An 18,330-nucleotide genomic window follows, 5' to 3' on the forward strand; every position below is an offset into this window, starting at 1 on the left:
TTATAAAATATTTCAGATAGGCAATATACGTTTATAATACTTTTAATAAACACCCATATACATTTGTTCACAGCAATACAGTTTTAATCTTATATTTCACACCAGTGACCCAAACTACAAAATCTGACCTTGACTAACTGCTATATTGCAGGTGAATGAGAGTTGTAAAGTTTCATTAGGATAGAAAATACTGTTCTCAGTTTCTCTCCTTAAAATTTTAAAGGCTGTATTACCTCATTATTTGATATATTTGATTGCTGAATATGTAATAGTCAATTTTGGAGGTATCATCTGCATATTTGGTTTTCCTGAATTGGTACCAGAGGTCTTAGAATGGCTTTAGCACCAAAAAAAAAAAAAAAAAAAAAAGTTTCTGGCCTTTTGAACAATGAAAGCACGGTGTCTTTGATATCTCTGGCTGTGCTCTGATTTCGTTAAGGCCTTAATGTCTAAAAAAGATTTACAGTAAGGATAAAGGATGTGGAATGATGGAGTTGAGATGTAAAATGCCTTAAGAAATAATTACTGTTGTAAGAAGCCTAGAATGTGCAAGATCACATGACTTATATTCCCATTAAATTGTTCTGTAAGTCAGTAATTACTATAACAGGGTACAAGCTGAAGTAATGGCCACAAAAGTCAAATACAAGTAATTCCACATCATAAATATGGTTTGTTTCCACTTGTTTAATTTCTTAAGAGTTAAATATTCTCTCAGCATAATTTGTTGTATATGGATAAAGACAGTATGAGAGTGTTTGCCATGTCTAGAGAATACCTAATTTACAATAATTTGTTTTCTAAATAATCACTTTCATTGTTTTTATGTCTAATATTTTTAGGTATATTACAACTGTTCTTGTATTGAAAGGAAAACAGAAATAACATCCACTGCAGAAACTTTGGGTTTTGAAGCTAAAGCTGGAAAATGTGAAACTCATTGTGCGAACCTGCCCATATTCCTTTGCGTTTTCTTTATTATAATTATTTTTACCTTTATGGCCGGTACTCCTATAACTGTGTCTATCCTAAGGTATGTAGTATGTTGAGAAAGTTTCATTCCCAAGACAACATGTTGATGGAAAGCAAATGGACTTGGGGTTCATTTGGGGTTCATATTGACCATTGGTTCAATACCAATCTACCCGTTCAAGATCATTAGTTCTGTGGCATTGGATAAGCGCCTCCATAGAACCCCAGATGTAGGAGATTTAAGTGATATGCACGTGAAAGTGTCTTCACATTGCCTGCCTGGCTTGTGCTTGGTGTTTTCTCTGCTTCTTTCATGAAACTTCAGCTGTGAGCTGGAGAAATGTTCAATTTTGAGTATCACAGAAATAAAATGCATTCCAATATGCCAGAATCAGAGTGGCAGGCATTCTACCTTATGCATTAGGCACTGTGTCATTAAATCTTCCTTAAGCAGTGCTCATCAATAAGAAACTGGCTGTTACCTGTGTTGTTCACCTGTGTTTTGTGTTTCCAGTTGCTCTTCTTCCTTCTATCCCACTGTACAAACACATTTCATACCTGTACATTTCATACCTGTCCTTCCATAGAGTCATCAGTCTTTGTATATCTTTCCTAATGAATTCTAGCTTTTTTCTTTTTTTGTTCCTTAATATTTACTCATTACCTTTTCTTTTTTTTTACTGTTTGATTTTTATTTTAAGCTCATGGGCACATGTGCAGTTTTGTTCTTTTTGCTTAGGATAGCTTTGGCTTTTCTGCACTGAAGCCATTGGGTCCTGGGCTTTTCTTTACTGGCAGACATTTCATTACAGCTTCAATCTTGCTACTTGTTATTGGTCTGTTCAGGCTTTGGATTTTTCTTGATTCCGTCTTAATAGGTTGTATGTATCTAGGAATTTGTCCATTTCTTCTAGATTTTCCAGTTATTGGCATATTGTTGCTGATAGTGGCCACTCATGATCCTTTGAATTTCCACAGTATCACTTGTAATGTGTCCTTTTTTATTTCTGATTTTATTACTTTGCATCTTCTTCTTTTATTCTTAGTCAGGCTAAGGGTTTGTCAATTTTGTTTAATTTTTCATTTATCTTTTGTATTATTTTCTTCATTTCAATTTCATTTATTTCTCCTCAGATCATTATTTCCTTTCTTCTACTAATTTTAGGTTTGGTTTCCTCTTGTTTTTCTAATTCTTTAAGATGTATCATTAAATTATTTGTTTGAAATTTTTCCTCCTTTTTGATGTATAGCTATAAACTTCCCTATTAGTACTTCTTTTGCTATATCCCATAGGTTTTGGCATGTTGTTTTCATTATCATTTGTTTCAATAAATTGTTCTATTTTCTTCTTAATTTCTTTATTGACCCACTGGTCATTCAGGAGTATATTGTTTAATTTCTATGTGTTTGCATAGTTTCCAAAATTCCTCTTGTTATTAATTTCTTGTTTTATTCCATTGTGGTCAGGGAAGATGACTGATATTATTTCAGTTTGTTTGAATGTTTTAAGACTTGTTTTGTAACCTAACATATGGTCAATCTTTGAGAATGATCCATGTGCTGACAAAAAGAGTATGTATTCTGCAGCTATTGGATGCAATGTTTTATAAATCTCTATTAGATCCATTTCATCTATAGTACAGATTAAGTCTGATGTTTCTTTCTTGATATTCTATCTGGAAGATCTGTTCAGTGCAAAACATGGGGTGTTGAAGTCTCCAGCTATTATTGTATCAGGGTCTATCTCTCTCTTTAGCTCTACTAATACTTGCTTTGTATATCTGGGTGCTCCAGTGTTGGCTACATATATATTTAAAATTGTTATATCCTCTTGCTGAATTCACCCCTTTATCGTTATATAGTGACCTTCTTTGTCTCTTCTTATAGCTTTTGTTTTGAAATCTATTTTTTTCTAGGTATAGTGACTCCTATTCTCTTTCAATTTCCATTGGCATGGAATATGTTTTTCCATTTCTTTATTTTCAGTCTGTGTGTATCTTTATAGGTGAAGTGTCTTGCTTGTCGGCAACAGGTCAATGGGTCTTGTTTATTCATCCATTAAGCCAGGCTGTGTTTTTTCACTGGAGAGTTTAGTCCTTTTAGATTCAGTGTTATTGATAAAACAAACAAGTAAAAAGAAAACTATAAAAACTCTACACCTTAACTTTGTCCCCTGGCTTTTTATCCTTTTGTTGTTTCTATGTATATCTTATTGTACTATGTCTTGAAAAGTTGTTGTAATTATTATTTTTTATTGCTTCATCATTTAGCCTTTCTACTTAGGATAAGGGTGGTTTACACACCACAGTTAGTGTTATAATAGTCTGTGTTTTTCTTTGTACTTATCATTACCAGTGAGTTTTGTGCCTTCAGGTGATTACTTACTGCTCATTAATGTTCATTTTCTGATGGAAGTACACCCTTTAGCATTGCTTATAGGACAGGCCTGGCATTGATGAAATCCTTTGACTTTTGTCTGGGAAAGTTTTTACTTCTCCTTCATGTTTGAAGAATATTTTAACCAGATATACTATTCTAAGGTAAGAGTTTGGTTCCTTCAGCTCTTTAAATATGTCTTGCCACTCTCTTCTGGCCTGTAAGGTTTCCACTGAAATGTCTGCTGCCAGATGTATTGAGGCTCCACTGTATGTTATTTGTTTCTTTTCTCTTGCTGCTTTTATGATCCTTTCTTTATCCTTGATGTTGGAGAGTTTGATTATTAAGTGCCTTGAGGTAGTCTTCTTTGGTTTAAATCTGCTTAGTGTTCTACAACCTTCTTGTACTTGGATATTGACATCTTTTTCTAGATTTGGAAAGTTCTCTGTTGTTATCCTTTCGAATAGACTTTCTTACCCATCTTTTTCTCTGCCTCTTCTTTATGACCAATAACTCTTAGATTTTCCCTTTCGAGGCTATTTTCTAGATGCTGTAGGCATGCTTCATTGTTTTTTATTCTTTTTTCTTTTATCTTCTATGACTATATATTTTCAAAAAGCTTGTTTTCAGTCTCACTAATTCTTTATTCTGTTTTATCGGTTCTGCTACTAAAGGACTCTGATGCATTATTCAATATGCCAATTGCATTTTTCAGCTCCAGAATTTCCACTTGATTCTTTTTTGTTTGTTTGTTTGAGATGGAGTCTTGCTCTGTTGCCCAGGCTGGAGAGCAGTGGCCATGATCTTGGTTCACTGCAACCTCTGCCTCCCAAATTCAAGTGATTCTCCTGCCTCAGCCTCCCGAGTAGCTGGGACGACAGGCTTGCACCACCATGCCCAACTAATTTTTGTATTTTTAGTAGAGACAGGGTTTCACCATGTTGGCCAGGCTAGGTCTCAAACTCCTGACCTCAAGTGATACATCTGCCTCAGCCTCTCAAAGTGCTGGGATTGCAGGTGTGAACCACCATGCCCGGCCAATATCATTTCGTCTTTTTGTAAAATATATCTAACAGAATTCTGAATTCCTTCTCTGTGTTTTTTGAATTTATTTGAGTTTCCTCAGCACAGCTATTTTAAATTCTCTGTCTGAAAGGTCATATATTTCTGTTTTTCAGATTGGTCTCTGATGGCATGAGCTCATTTGGTGAGTTCATGTTTTCCTAGATGGTGTTGATTCTAGTAGATGTTCTTCAGCATCTAGGTATTTAAGAGTTAAGTATTTACTGTAGTCTTCATTGTCTGGGTTTATTTGTAGCCGTCCTTCTTGGGATGGCTTTCCATATATTTGAAAGGACTTGGGTGTTGTGATTTTACTTGTATCTGCTTTAAGGGGCACCCTAAGGTCAGTAATGCTGTGGTTTTTGCAGAGTCTCTCTCTCTCTGTTCTGAGCCACCTAAAGCTGAAGGTGGAGTGATGCAAACACCTCTGTGGCCACCGCCACTATGATTGCACTAGGTCAAACCTGAAACCAACACAGTGTTGGCTCTTTCCCAAGACCTTCTGTAACCACTCCCTGGTTACTGGCTCTGCTTGCTTAAGGGCCTGGGGCTCTACAATCAGCAAGTGGGAGAGCCAGCCACGCCTGTGTCCTTCCCTTCAGGGTGGGGAGGTCCTACACACACTGGTGGGTCTAGAAGTGCCACCCAGAAGTCAGGGACTAGAGTCAAAAACCTTAGAAGTGTACCTAGTCTGTTGTATTACGGCTAAGCTAGCATGAAAACCACACAATGTAGTCCTTTGCACTCTTCTTTCCCCTTTGCAAAGGCAGACAAGCATCACCCTATAGGCACCTCCAACCCAGGCCATGAGGAGCACTGCCAGACTAATGTTCCCTTATGGCCCACTGCCTCTTTAAGTCAGCTTGTTGTGAATGCTGCCTGGCCTGGGACTCACCCTTCAGGGCAGAGGGCTCCCCACTGGCCCAGGACAGGTCCAGAAATCAAGTTCTGGAGTCAAAGAGTCAAGTTCTGGAATTGGGAACTCCAATAACCTGTTTGGTGCTCTACCCGCCTGTGGCAGTGATGGTACCTAAAGTGTAAGACAAAGTCCCCTTTACTTTTCCCTCTGCTTTTCTGAAGCAGAACGAGTTTTTCACCGTAGCCACCAAGCTGGTAATGTGCTGAGTCTTATCGGAAGCCAGCAAGTCTCAAGAGTTCTCGCCCAAGGCCCTCGATGTAGTACCTGGGTACTGGTGCTGGCTGTTCAGGCCCAAGGACTCTTCACTTAAAAGGAGATGAATGCGGTCAGAACTGGTGTCTTTCCTTCAAGGCAGTGAGCTCCATTCTGGCCCAAAGTGTGTCTAGAAATAATGTCTGGGACCTAAGGCCTCAAATGGGAGGGACTCACGACTCTGACTGGTGCTCTGTCTTCCTGTAGCTGAGTTGGCATTCTAGATGCAAGACAAAAATCCTCCCCACTCTTCCCTCTCTTCTCCTCAAAGTGGCAGGAAAGGGTTTCTTTTGGAACCTGCAGCTGTGCAGCCTGGGATTAGTGGAGGAGTAATACCAGGACTCCATTGTCTGTCCCATCTGGTGTCTCAGTATGTCATGTGTGCCTCCAGTCCACTGTCTTTGAGCCTAATTCAGCACTAAGACTTGCCCAAGAGTTGCAGTCCCTATAGTCTAGACTGCCTTTCAAGTTAACTTGGAGACACAGTGCTGTAGCCCTTGGTGGTGAGTTGTTTTGTAAGCACTCAAGTTTGGACTGCTGCCTAGGAGATTACCCTCTGGCTAGGGCTGGTTTAAATGCTCCCTCTGTGGGCAGGTGTCAGGTGAGTTGGTCCTTTCCTTTCTGCTCTAACAGGACAGCACTGATTTTATTGCCTCACAATTGCTATATTCTCCCTCCCCACCCCTGAGAGTTCTCTCTACTACACTGCCACTGCCTGAGTTGGGGAGGGGTGGTGTCTGAGATTCAGGACTGTTTTGTTCAATCTCTTCAGTGCCTCTTTCAGAAATATAAAGGTCAAACCACGTTTTATAAGTGCTCACCTGACTTTTGATTCTTGTTAAAGTGTTTTTCTTTTTTCTTTCTGTGTAGATAATTATTAACTTGGAGCTTTTCAGTCCCTCATCTTGTGCCACCCTCTGGCTGTTTTAGCTATTCTGAATTTTTTTGTTGTTGCATATGAATTTTAGGATTGCTTTTTCAATTTCTGTGAAAGATGCTATTGGAATTTTGATGGAAATTACACTGAATTCTGTAGACCACTTGATGTAGGATAAATATTTTAAAATATTTATTCCTCCAATTCATAAACAAGGGATATCTTTCCATTTATTTGTGGCTTCTTCAATTTCTTTCATCATTGTTTTATAGCTTTCAGTGTACAAGTATTTTACCTCTTTGGTTAACTTTATTCCTAAGTATTTTATTTTTCAATGCTATTGTAAATTTTGTTGTTTACTTGATTTCTTTTGTTCATTGTTGGTGTATAGAAGTGCAACTGATTTTTGTATTATGATTTTTATACTGAAACTTTACTAAATACATGTGCTAGTTGTAGTGCTTTTTTGGCAGGATCTTTAGTGTTTTCTACATACATGACCATGTCATCTTCACAGAGATAATCTTACTTTTACTTTCCAATTTGGATACCTTTTATTTTTCTTGCCCACTTGCTCTGGATAGGACTTGTAGTACAATGCTGAATAGAATTCGTGAGAGTGGGCATCCTTGTCCTGTTCATCTTAGAGGAAAAGCTTTCAGGTATTCCCCATTGAGTATGATGTTAGCTGTGGATTTGTTATATCTGGGCTCTGTTATATTGAGGCACACTCTTATACATAATGTATTGATGACTTTCATGGAAAATATGTCTTGTGAATGAATACCCTTTCTCCTTTACATTTATTAAAATTAATAAAGACTAGTGACTCTTTAGTGTTATTTGCAATATTTTAGGTCAGATAACATTTTTCTTCTTTTATAATTCCAGGAAGATTAAACCATTTATAAGCTCTTACAGATACATTGTTTATATTGTGTTTACAACATTTACTTTTAATATAGGAATGCTAACCTCTTATAAATTTGAACTTGCTCAAAGAGTGAATATACTATTCCGCGTTTTTTGGTCTCATATGTATTTAATATTTCCAGGTGTGTTAATCACAGGCAACGGTCCCTAGCCTTGGGAATACAATTTATGTTCCTTCGATTATTAGGTATGCCATTTCTCTTTATTCATTGCTAAGTGTTGGCTATTGTGGTTCAATAGTGTTATTGATTTTTTAATTTATGGCCTGTGACAAAAAAAAATTATAGTGGAAGACTAGGCTATATCATTCTTGTTGAAGGAAGCCATTTTCCAATGTTTCAGATATAGGATTATTTACATATTGCATACTTTTAACCTACCTGCCTGGTTACCTGTTCTAACTCTATTGCAAATAAAACCTTAAAAGGTGTGTCATGTCTGTTTCAAATATAAAATATGACCATCAACACGTAATTCGTTTTCTCTCTGCTTTTGTCTCTATTTGTGACACTATTGTGTTACATTAGCAATTAAAAATGATGTTAAAATGTTTCAATAGCAACTGTGGTATGGATATTGTGACTAGTTAAGAATTATTGGAAGAAAGAATTTATACCAGAGAATTTTATAAAGTTCCAGATACAGGACAAATTACAAGAAAGGCAGACATAGTAAACGTAATATTAAGATTATGTATTAAAACAAAAACAAAAAGTGAGTGTGTTAGAGATCACCTAGTCCAACTTACCGATTTTTTCAGATGAGTAAATTAAGGTCCTGAAAAGTGCAGGGTTTTGCCCATAGCTACACAACTAATGATATAAATGAAACTAGGAAAACGATTCCTAACTGTGAGTCTAGTATTCTGACCGTATCATGCTACAGGTCATGAAAGAACTGATTGGATGCAACTGAAATCTTTGTCTAAAAATTACTGCCTCACATAATTGGAAATTCCTTAGCTATATGGAAGTTGAGTATCTCATGGCTTCTTGGAGATGGTGGTGGGTATATAAGATAGTGATATTCCTAGATATGGTATTATAAGACTATATATCTGTATATACATACACTAATACATACAGAGGTCCATGTTAATTTATATACACATGCACACCCACATAGATATAACATATACTGTAGGTCAGCAGATTTATTTGTGCATCATGAATAATTTATTTTGATTTTTAAAAAGTATAATAGCTAATTTCAAAGGCACATTTATTCATTATATTAGAAAAGTGGTGAAATGAAATATTAACTGTTAGCCCGATATAGATTGGATATTTCTATTAAAATACTTTTTTGAATTGATTAGAAACACATAGTAATTACATATAATTATTTTAGAATATTATATCTGTGCTTTATATTCCTTTGACTCATACATGAATTAATTTGCATGTGGACAGATGAATATCTATTTTTATTTCTATAAAATATATGTATGATCATGTATAAAAAGATCTGTAATTCTAAACTATAATCTTTACCCTTGTGTATTTCACCCATAATTCTTTTAGGAACAATACCTGGACCAATTATATTTGGTTTCACAATAGACAGCACATGTATTCTTTGGGATATAAATGATTGTGGAATTAAAGGAGCTTGCTGGATTTACAATAACATCAAGATGGCCCATATGCTAGTAGCCATAAGTAAGTGGTGACTTCTTGATAATTTTAGAGTAAACTAAGAACTTAAAAAAAAAATCTCATTGTTGGTTACTTAGGTCACAGTTATTTTCAATTGTTCAGTCCACATTGTTGAGCCATCCAGTAGTCTTCCTGAAGCAGACAACACTTATCACAGCATGTTATGAGAGGCTTTGAATGGATGGAGTCTGCAACGCTCAGTATTAAATACAAGAAAATAAAATTCTTGCTGTCATTATATCATACAGTATATATTTTTAATAACTTATCTCAAACATTTTTGAAAAGTATACTTGAAAGGTAAAAGAGAATTCTGAGAAACTCCCTGGAATGATTGTCATCTAGGTATCTAGGTGTTGCAAACACGTACAGCTCAGGCAGGGAAGTATCTTTTGTCTCTAAGGCACATTGTGAGGAAGGTTTTTATAGCTTAGAAGGTTAGCTGTGATGTTTAATTCTTTTTGCCTTTTGCAGTTTGTAATGTCTTGGTTAAACAATGAATGAAATTTAAGACAAGATTAAGGAAGTAGAACAATGTATCTAGTTTATACTAGTAAAATAAAAGTTGAAATTTAAAATTTGAAAAATAACCTAAGAAACTAAAATATCTTAGAGAAATCCTGAACGTATGTATACATATGTATCTAATATAATGTGTGATTTTCATTGTGATTATTTTGACACAAGTATCAAGATAGGCTTATGATTACTCTTTACGTGCATGTAAATCCAGAGTATACTTTCTGAGTTGATAGAGATAGAGTAATAGAAATTTGCTGAAGAAATAATGTATAAATTCATATAGCACTTGGGGAGTAAGTATTGACAAGTATAGGCAAAATGAATCATCCTATTACTTTACCTGTTTTTAAAAACCATTTTTTATTCAATTTTTTAAACTATATATTTTTACTACAATCATGACTACATACAATGTTTTTATGTTTAAAATTTATTTAATTCGTTTTGTTTGTACTTTTTGGTCAGAGATATGGATAGATAACAAATTGTTCATTTTCCTATTCAGTGATGAATGTGGGAATTCCCCCACAAAATACATAAAAATCTTAAAATTTTCAGAATGAAACAAATAAAAAAATATTGTAAGTTGTACCTACGTAACTAATCATTCTATAAATCTAGTAATGTCTAGATGAATGAGCATTCCTGTTTTTAAACAAAATATTAATAATCAACAAAAAGAAAACAGCTACTGCAAGAACTATGCGGTGAGACCACATTGAATTTATTAGGCTGGCAATTATTAAATGCTTATACTGTGGTTGGAACTAGTTTAACTTCATATAACTTCATATTAAAATCAGATTTACTTGAAAATAAATCAAAGTTTGTGAAGTGAATCTTAATGTTTCATATTTTTAGCTGATAAGAAGAGTAGATTGGTTAAGTATTGGGTGTGCTATTCTCCCACAGAGGCTTTCTCTTAAGAACTCCAAAACCTTTTTAATTTTTAGAATTATTTTCTATCCTGGACCGGAATGTTCTGCAATTTATTCAGGTTCAAGAATGTTACAAACTACTTTCCCTCATTATTGACTTTTGGTTGCTTGCAGTTTTTTATAGATATGATATTGTGTTAACAAATTTATTTATTTATTTTTGAGATAAGGTTTCTCTCTGTCACCCAGGCTGGAGTGCAGTGGTGTGATCTCAGCTCACTGCAACCTCTGCCTCTAGGGGTCAAGTTATCCTCTCACATCAGCCTCCCAAGTAGCTTTGACTACAGGCTCATACCATCATACCTGGATATATTTTGTACTTTTTTTTTGGTAGAGACAGGGTTTCCTATGGTGCCCAGCCTGGTCTCAAATTCTTTGACTCAAGACATCCACCTCTCTCAGCTTCCCAAAGTACTGGGATTATGGGCTTGTGTTAACAAATCTAGATTGTGGCCCAATTCCTATTTAGTTCTATACAACACTTATTTTACCAGAATGCACAAGCATAACCAAGAATAAGTTAATTATTGTACTCTATTACTGCTTAGAAAGAAAATAAATACTACTGCCTTGAATTGTATACAAATATTTTTTCTTTCCCCTTAATGTTTCAAAAATTTTAAACATAGAACTCTAATGGTTATGTAATTATTCTCTTTGAAAATGTTCTATTCATGAAGATTTTTCTCAGTGATAATTTTTATCATAATTAAAAACAAAAACCATGTCTAATTTTTTTTTTTACTTAGGTGTTACTTGTAAAGTTATCACCATGTTCTTCAATGGATTTGCAATCTTTTTGTATAGACCACCTCCACCAGCCACTGATGTGTCATTTCATAATGAGAATTCAGTTGTGACTAATGTTTTAGCAGAACAGGATCTCAACAAAGTAGTAAAAGAAGGGTGAAATGAGAAAAGAGAAGACTGTGTTACACCTGGAAAATTTACCTCGATTTTTAAGAACACACGTTGCCGTGACAACGTTATCTATCCAATATGGACAATCATATTTACAAAATTGATGTTTTCATAATCAAATGTATTTTTTTACATATGTAGTTTTTGTTTTATGCAAGAAACAGACCTGTGCCTTCAAAGCCCTCCAAAAGCCTCAAAACACAGCACACACACACACACGAACACACACACACACACACACTTATTTCCCATTCCCATTGTCTAGATATGAAATCCTCAAGCAATAACAAGAAAAAAGGCCCACAATTAGAAAAGTTTACATTTAAAAAACAATGATGTTTCTATCCCCATTACAACTTGTTTAATTTTAATTTTCATTGCCAATATTTTGAGCTTAGAACATTTATGGTATAAAAATTTAAACTAATCAAAGTTGTGTGATGATTTCCAGGAATTATTGTTGAAAGCCTATGAACTTAAAACCAGGTTTGTCACATAATATGTTTTTAAATTTATGTATACTAGTCTGGCCTTTCTCAAATCAAATTATTGAACTATTAGAATATGTTAGTTATCATCCTTGTGTCTTGGTATATAGTGAATACAGAAACATCAGCATTGTATACACATATTTTCACTTTAACTCAAGAATTCCAAGAGGTAATTTGTTGATATTACAATGTTTAACACATCTATGATTCTGTGATAGTATTATTCAGTTACATATATTTCAGAGGAAAGTACCAGTCAGTAAAGAAAAATGCCAAATAAACATGAAACTATTGATCAACACTTATATAACTTTAAGTTTTCTTACTTGAAAAGCCAATCACTTAACACATTACTCATAGTGTCTAAAACAGTGCCTTGCATAGTGTAGTCATCTATTATTGTTGTTTCATTAAAACATTAAACCCTACCCTTTAACTCAGCAGTCCCCAACCTTTTTTGCATCAGGGACCAATTTTGTGGAAGACAATTTTCCCATGGGGGAAGAGGGTATGGTTTTGAGATGAAACTGCTCCACCTCAGACCATCAGGCATTAGTTAGATTCTCGTAAGGAAAGTGCAACCTAGATCCCTTGCATGTGCAGTTCCCAGTGGGGTTTGCACTCCTATGAGAATCTAATGCTACTACTGATCTGACAGGAGGCGGAGCTCAGGCAGTAATGCTCACTCACCTGCCTCTCAGCTCACCTACTGTGTGGCCTGATTCCTAACAGGCCACACACAGCGCAGAGTTGGGGACCCCTGCTTTAACTGATGCATTGATTTAATAAAGTATTTTACAAGACTGATAATGTTATAACCTTATTTATACAGGTGCTATTTATGCCAACTTTGCTGAGAATATGGAGGGTATAGATGAGTGAACATCAACAAACATAACTTATACCATGGTTAAGAATTTTACTTAAGAAAAGTATTGAAGTTCAAATCCAGATATTATTACATTTGAAATTTTTATAAGAGTTATTAATTTAATAAAATTCCTTATCAGGTTTCCCCTATAAGCTTTCTCCTAGGTTAGTTTTCCACAAGCATTGTTTTATATACACTGTAATAAGGATAACACAAGCCTAGTGTTAGATCTTGTAGGAAACCAAGATTAGAAACATTAGAAATTTGCAGAATTTAAGAAATTATGTTTTGTGGTAATCCGTGGCCAAGGATGATAGAATGTAGTGCAATTGTAAAGTGAAATTCAAGGAGAAGAAATGAGAAGTTAGTCAAGCAAGCACACTTGAATATTAGAGAAGGAGAGGAGCTGTGGGTCAGGAATCAGAGAGACCTGCTAAAACCAGACAGATATAAACACCAAAGACAGAAGCCAAATAGGTAGCCAAAAATTCAGATACTTGAGAAGCAGGAAATTTATAGCAGCCAAAGAGACAGGGCAAGATAGGCAGGTGAACACACATGATACTTCAGTTGACAATCTCCCGCCCACCAAGCTAAACACATTGTAAATGCTGCTTCCTGTTGGAGCCCAGAAAAAAGGAAAGTTTAGGCTTTCTGTATCCCATGTGTGGAAGCAGGAAATTGGATTGAAGACTTTCATAGTTGTAAAATAAAGGCAAATCCTGAGGAACTCACTGATAGAGATGTGAAATGACAGTAGGGAAGAAAATAGAATAACTATACAAATATGTTAGTCTAGGGCCACTTAATTTAGAGGAAGAAAAAAAATCACCCCATCCATAGAAATAGTTTGATAAACAGGTGACTAAATAATTGGCATTTATAAAGATTCTTAGTTATCAAGGGCTGCATCGTATTTTATATATTCAGTTTTATAAGGTGATACTTTTTAAATAAGCTTTTTATGAAAATGGTTAAACTGAACATAATTTTGGTTCTTAAAAGGACTTCAGAGCTTTTATATGTAATGTACATATTTTAAAAGAATACCTCCTTTATAACAGGGTTTTACAGACACTACCATAATTTATGATCATTGTTTTTTACTTTTGGGTTCACCTAGATCATATGAGTTGTTATGATACTTCTAGAACAAAATTATTCAAAATGTGTTTTTTGTAATTTATGATTTTTAAGTAAGATTGACTTATAAATTGACATTGTAATTTTGTACATAATTGGATATATGTGTTAAAATTTAACATTTAGATTTCTTTAATTGTAGAAAATATATGTGGAAAGAACTGTATGCAGTTGACTTTACTATGTAAATTGGAAGGAAACAAAGTTTTAGATCCATTTTCTTTCAAAATTGTCTTTATTGTAAAGTATGCAAAATATATATTCCTACCATTTATTAAATCAGAATGTTTATTACAAAATTGTCATGTTTGAGCTTATTAAATGACACAGATTTGAAACTTGGCTTATCTCTGTGAACATAAGCATATTTTATGGATGGGAAAGGGAAATTAGTATTACTTTTGAACTTGGTGAATGTATTAATAATTTGATCCAGAGATTTCTTGTATCTCAACACATGTTTTTAATTCAATACAAACCACATTTATTATGAAATATATATTAGGAAAATTCTCTTACACAAGTTTCTATATATGACAGATTAATATATAAGATTTATATGAGTAGGATACATTTTACAGATGATTTTTAAAATGTCTGATAAAAGAGTGTGGGATATATTTATCTCAGTTTATTATAATAGTAAAATATTTTAAGGAAATACTATTAGATATTAATTTGAAATATGATGTTCTTTTCTCCCTAGGCTCCTTCAGCTTTTTTTTCAGTAAAGTCCAATAAACACTAACTTTTACAGCACATATGAGTAATCGAAAATAGGTGAAAGACAATCCACTTTGAAAAACTCAGTGGGTAAATTGTATTATAACATTTTAGTGCTTCAGCTAAAATTAATTTAGCTTTTAAAAATTATCAAGAGTTGATCATTTTTTTCTTTTCAAATGTAGTGTGTCTGACTTTCCATTTAAAAATTTATTTTGTGACTTTGTAAAATAGTACACATAAAATTCCTCTATAAGCTTTCCCTAGTGTTAATATTTTAAAAATCCATAGAACAATTACCTAAAACTAGAAACAATTACAAATAAACTAGCATTGTCATGATGCTATTAACTAATCTACAGATTTTATTATAATTTTGCCAATTATGACACTAGTGGTGACAAGGACAGGAGGTTGAGAAATTCTGGGCAGAAGAGAGAGGGTCCTGGTAAAGGCCCCACCCTCAAGTCTGGAACCACAGCCCAAAGTGAGAACATGCATTCCTGTTTTCCTACTCAAATGTTGCCTTTTCTAAAACCACCCATGGCCCACTCCACCCCCCATCCTGTGCCATCCCAGGCTCTGTCAGCAGAGCAGGAGAGGAGAAGATGAAAAGCAGCTGGACATTGGAAACTATGGTTTGGGTTTGGAGAGAAGTCCAGGCCGCTGGACTTCAGGAAAAGATCACCTTCCTGCTCCATCCCTTTTCTAGCTCCCCTTCTGGCTGAGAGCCACTTTCACAGGCAATGAAGTCCTTCACATTCACCACCCTTCAATTTTTTCATGCAACCTGATTTTTCCTGGATGTTGAATAACAGCTCAAGTGCCCCAGGTGTGAATGCTAAAGGCTATCACTCTGACCCTCTCACTGGTGGAGAGTAACTGCCTCACGCTAAAAGACAGAGGGCCTACTGAGCTATTTCACACTTAAGCCGTCAGCAGACAGCAAAGCTAAAAGAACACTGTAAGCATGCAACTGGGGCTTCAGGGGTCGCAGGTACTCCCCATTAGATGCTTTCATGGGGCCTGCATGGAGTTTCCCTTTGGTGCCCAGAAGCACTCACCCTGGCTCCTGCATCCACTCACTTATGTGCTCTCTTCCACAAGGGGTTGAGCACAACAGGTTCTACTGAGTGGAGTTTACACCTGCTGGCACCAAAGCAACCAGCTAGCTCCAGTGCCCCCACTCCAGTTCCTGCCTGCAAAGGGATCAGGGTAATTTCCTGCTTCAGTGGTCTTTATCTGATCTGAACCCAGTCAAGGATCCCACGTTAAATTTATTTATTACTGCTTCTTAATCTCTTCCAATCTGGAATGGTTCCCCAGTCTTTTTTCTTCACGATATATTTCCTCTCTATTTCTATGTGTCCAATAACTCTAAACTTCAGTGGCTTAAACAGGAAACATTTCTTATCCTACCATTTCTGTGTGTCAGGATTTCAGGAGCAGCTGTGCTGAGTGGCTCTGGTTTGAAGTTTCTCAAGAGGTCTCAATAAAGATATTGGCTGGGGCTGTAATTATCTGAAGGGTTCTCTGGGATTGAATAATCTGCTTGTAAGAAAGTGTGCTCACATGTTTGTTTGAAAAAGAACTTCATTCCTCAACATGTGAGCCTCTTCACAGGTCTGGTGACATGGTAGCTGACTGCCCCCAGGGTGAGTGAGAGCAACCAAAACTGAAATCACAGTGTCTTATATGATTTAATTTTAGAAGTGCCATATCTTTTCTACCACAGTCTACTGGTCATACAGGTGACCTTAGTAATCTTAATTCCAGCTGCAAAGTCCTTAAAAGGATTGAAAAGAACTTTGCAGTAAACTACAACACCTTGATTCATATACTTGGTTGAATACTCCAGGGAGGAGAAGACGTCTTTACAATTCTGCCTACCATGCCTGGTATAGTGTGGGAAGAAAAGACAAAAGGTAAGTACCAAGAGGTATGAATATTGTGATTATCATTGGGATGATATTGGGGGCTGGCTACCATATATTACTTTGACAATTTTGAAAAGGATTGGCCAATTATTTTGTAGAGTATCAGTTTGGATTAGTCTGATGTTTTCTCATGATTATATTAACATTATACATTTTTTTTTTCAAAAATGATACATTCTTCTCAGAGCACATATTAGAGAGTACATGTTGTCTAAATATGATAGAACTTTGATAACTTGGTTAAGGTATGTATCTGCCAGCAATAACCACTCTAATTTTATTTTCTCCTGCGTTATTAATAACTAGCTCTTGAAGGGATACTTTGAGAGCATGAAAATATCCTGTTTCTCAACAAACTTTCCACTAATTTTGGCATCCATTTTTGATTCTTGCATGCTTAATGTGGTTTTTGCTAATACTGATTTTCTGTATTCATCACTTCTTTAACATGTATTAATTGGTATTGTAATCTAAGAAAGAACCGTCCCTTTCTGTTTATTTAAAGTTACTTTATTATTTGAATAAACATAAATTAATTGACTAGGTTATTATCCACTAGTTTTTTTTTTTTGTCAATTTGTTTTATATGTAGACATTGGAGCCCCATTATGTTGGCTCCTGTGTTTTTTTGGACATATTTACATCATTATTTGAGGACATCCTTACTGTTTAGCACTACAAGATACTCCAGGCTCCTCTTATACTTTCCATTATTTAAGGATCAAATAATTTAAAACCAAATTGTACATGTTAACATGCATAACATCTATTTCTATATTAATTTATGTGTGTATGAATATGGATACCTCCAATTGCAATCCAACACCATAGAGTTCATGTTAATCTTCCTTTTCCTCATTTGTAAATACTTTCTTAAAGAGTGAGAAAACTGACTTTTGTTATTCACAACACATTATTTGTCCAATACTAGATAGAGTATTAGTTTCTATTGCTGACATGACAGATTACTACAAATTTTATGTCATAAAATAATACCTATTTACATCTCACAGTTTTGTAGGTGAGAAGCCCATGAAGAGCGTGGTTCAGGTAGTTCTCTGTTCCAGGATTCACAAGTTGAAATCAAGTTGTTGTCCAAGGCTGTATTCATTTCTGGAGGCTCTGGGGATGAATTAAATCCCAAGCTCATTCAGGTTGTTGGGCAAATTGATTTGCATGATGATATGGTTTGGCTGTGTCCCCACTGAAATCTCATGTCAAATTGTAATCCCCACATGTTGAAGGAGGGGCTTGGTGGCAGGTGATTGGCTCATGGAGGCAGTTTCTAATTGCTTACCATTATCCCCCTAGTGCTGTCTTATAAGTGAGTTCTCACGAGATCTGGTAGTTTAAAAGTATTTAGTACTTACTTCCACTCTTCTGCTCCACCACGGTAAAACATGCTTGCTTGCCCTTCACCTTCTGCCATGATTGTAAGTTTTCTGAGACCTCCCAGTCATGGTTTCTGTTAAGCCTGTCAAACTGTGTATCAATTAAAGCACTTTTCTTCATAAATTACTCAGTCTCAGGTAGTGCTTTATAGCAGTGTGAAAACAGACTAATACACATAACAATGTAGGACTTAGGTTCCTGTTTTTTGTGTTGTTTTTTTGTTTTTTTTTTGTTTTTTTTTGCAATAGTGTCTGGAGGTTGTTCTTGGGCCTTAGAGAACATCCACATTTCCTGGTTTATGCACCTCCCCCGACTTCCTCCATCTTCAAAACCAGCAATGACG

The 18,330-nt window shown here is 35.3% G+C and overlaps 1 protein-coding gene across 1 annotated transcript in view; it reads left to right on the forward strand.

The window, feature by feature from the left end:
* Nucleotides 1-14,234, forward strand: part of SLCO4C1 (solute carrier organic anion transporter family member 4C1) — a 64,249-nt gene extending 50,015 nt beyond the window's left edge. Inside the window, exons 10-13 of the mRNA XM_008014048.3 lie at nucleotides 843-1,033; nucleotides 7,514-7,578; nucleotides 8,915-9,052; nucleotides 11,259-14,234. Coding sequence (XP_008012239.3) covers nucleotides 843-1,033; nucleotides 7,514-7,578; nucleotides 8,915-9,052; nucleotides 11,259-11,419 — 555 coding nt within the window. The 3' untranslated portion in view covers nucleotides 11,420-14,234. The remainder of the gene's footprint in view (nucleotides 1-842; nucleotides 1,034-7,513; nucleotides 7,579-8,914; nucleotides 9,053-11,258) is intronic.
* The last annotated feature ends 4,096 nt before the right edge of the window (nucleotides 14,235-18,330 follow it).

Source organism: Chlorocebus sabaeus, chromosome 23 (assembly GCF_047675955.1).
Source record: "Chlorocebus sabaeus isolate Y175 chromosome 23, mChlSab1.0.hap1, whole genome shotgun sequence".
NCBI classification, from domain to species: Eukaryota; Metazoa; Chordata; class Mammalia; order Primates; family Cercopithecidae; genus Chlorocebus; species Chlorocebus sabaeus.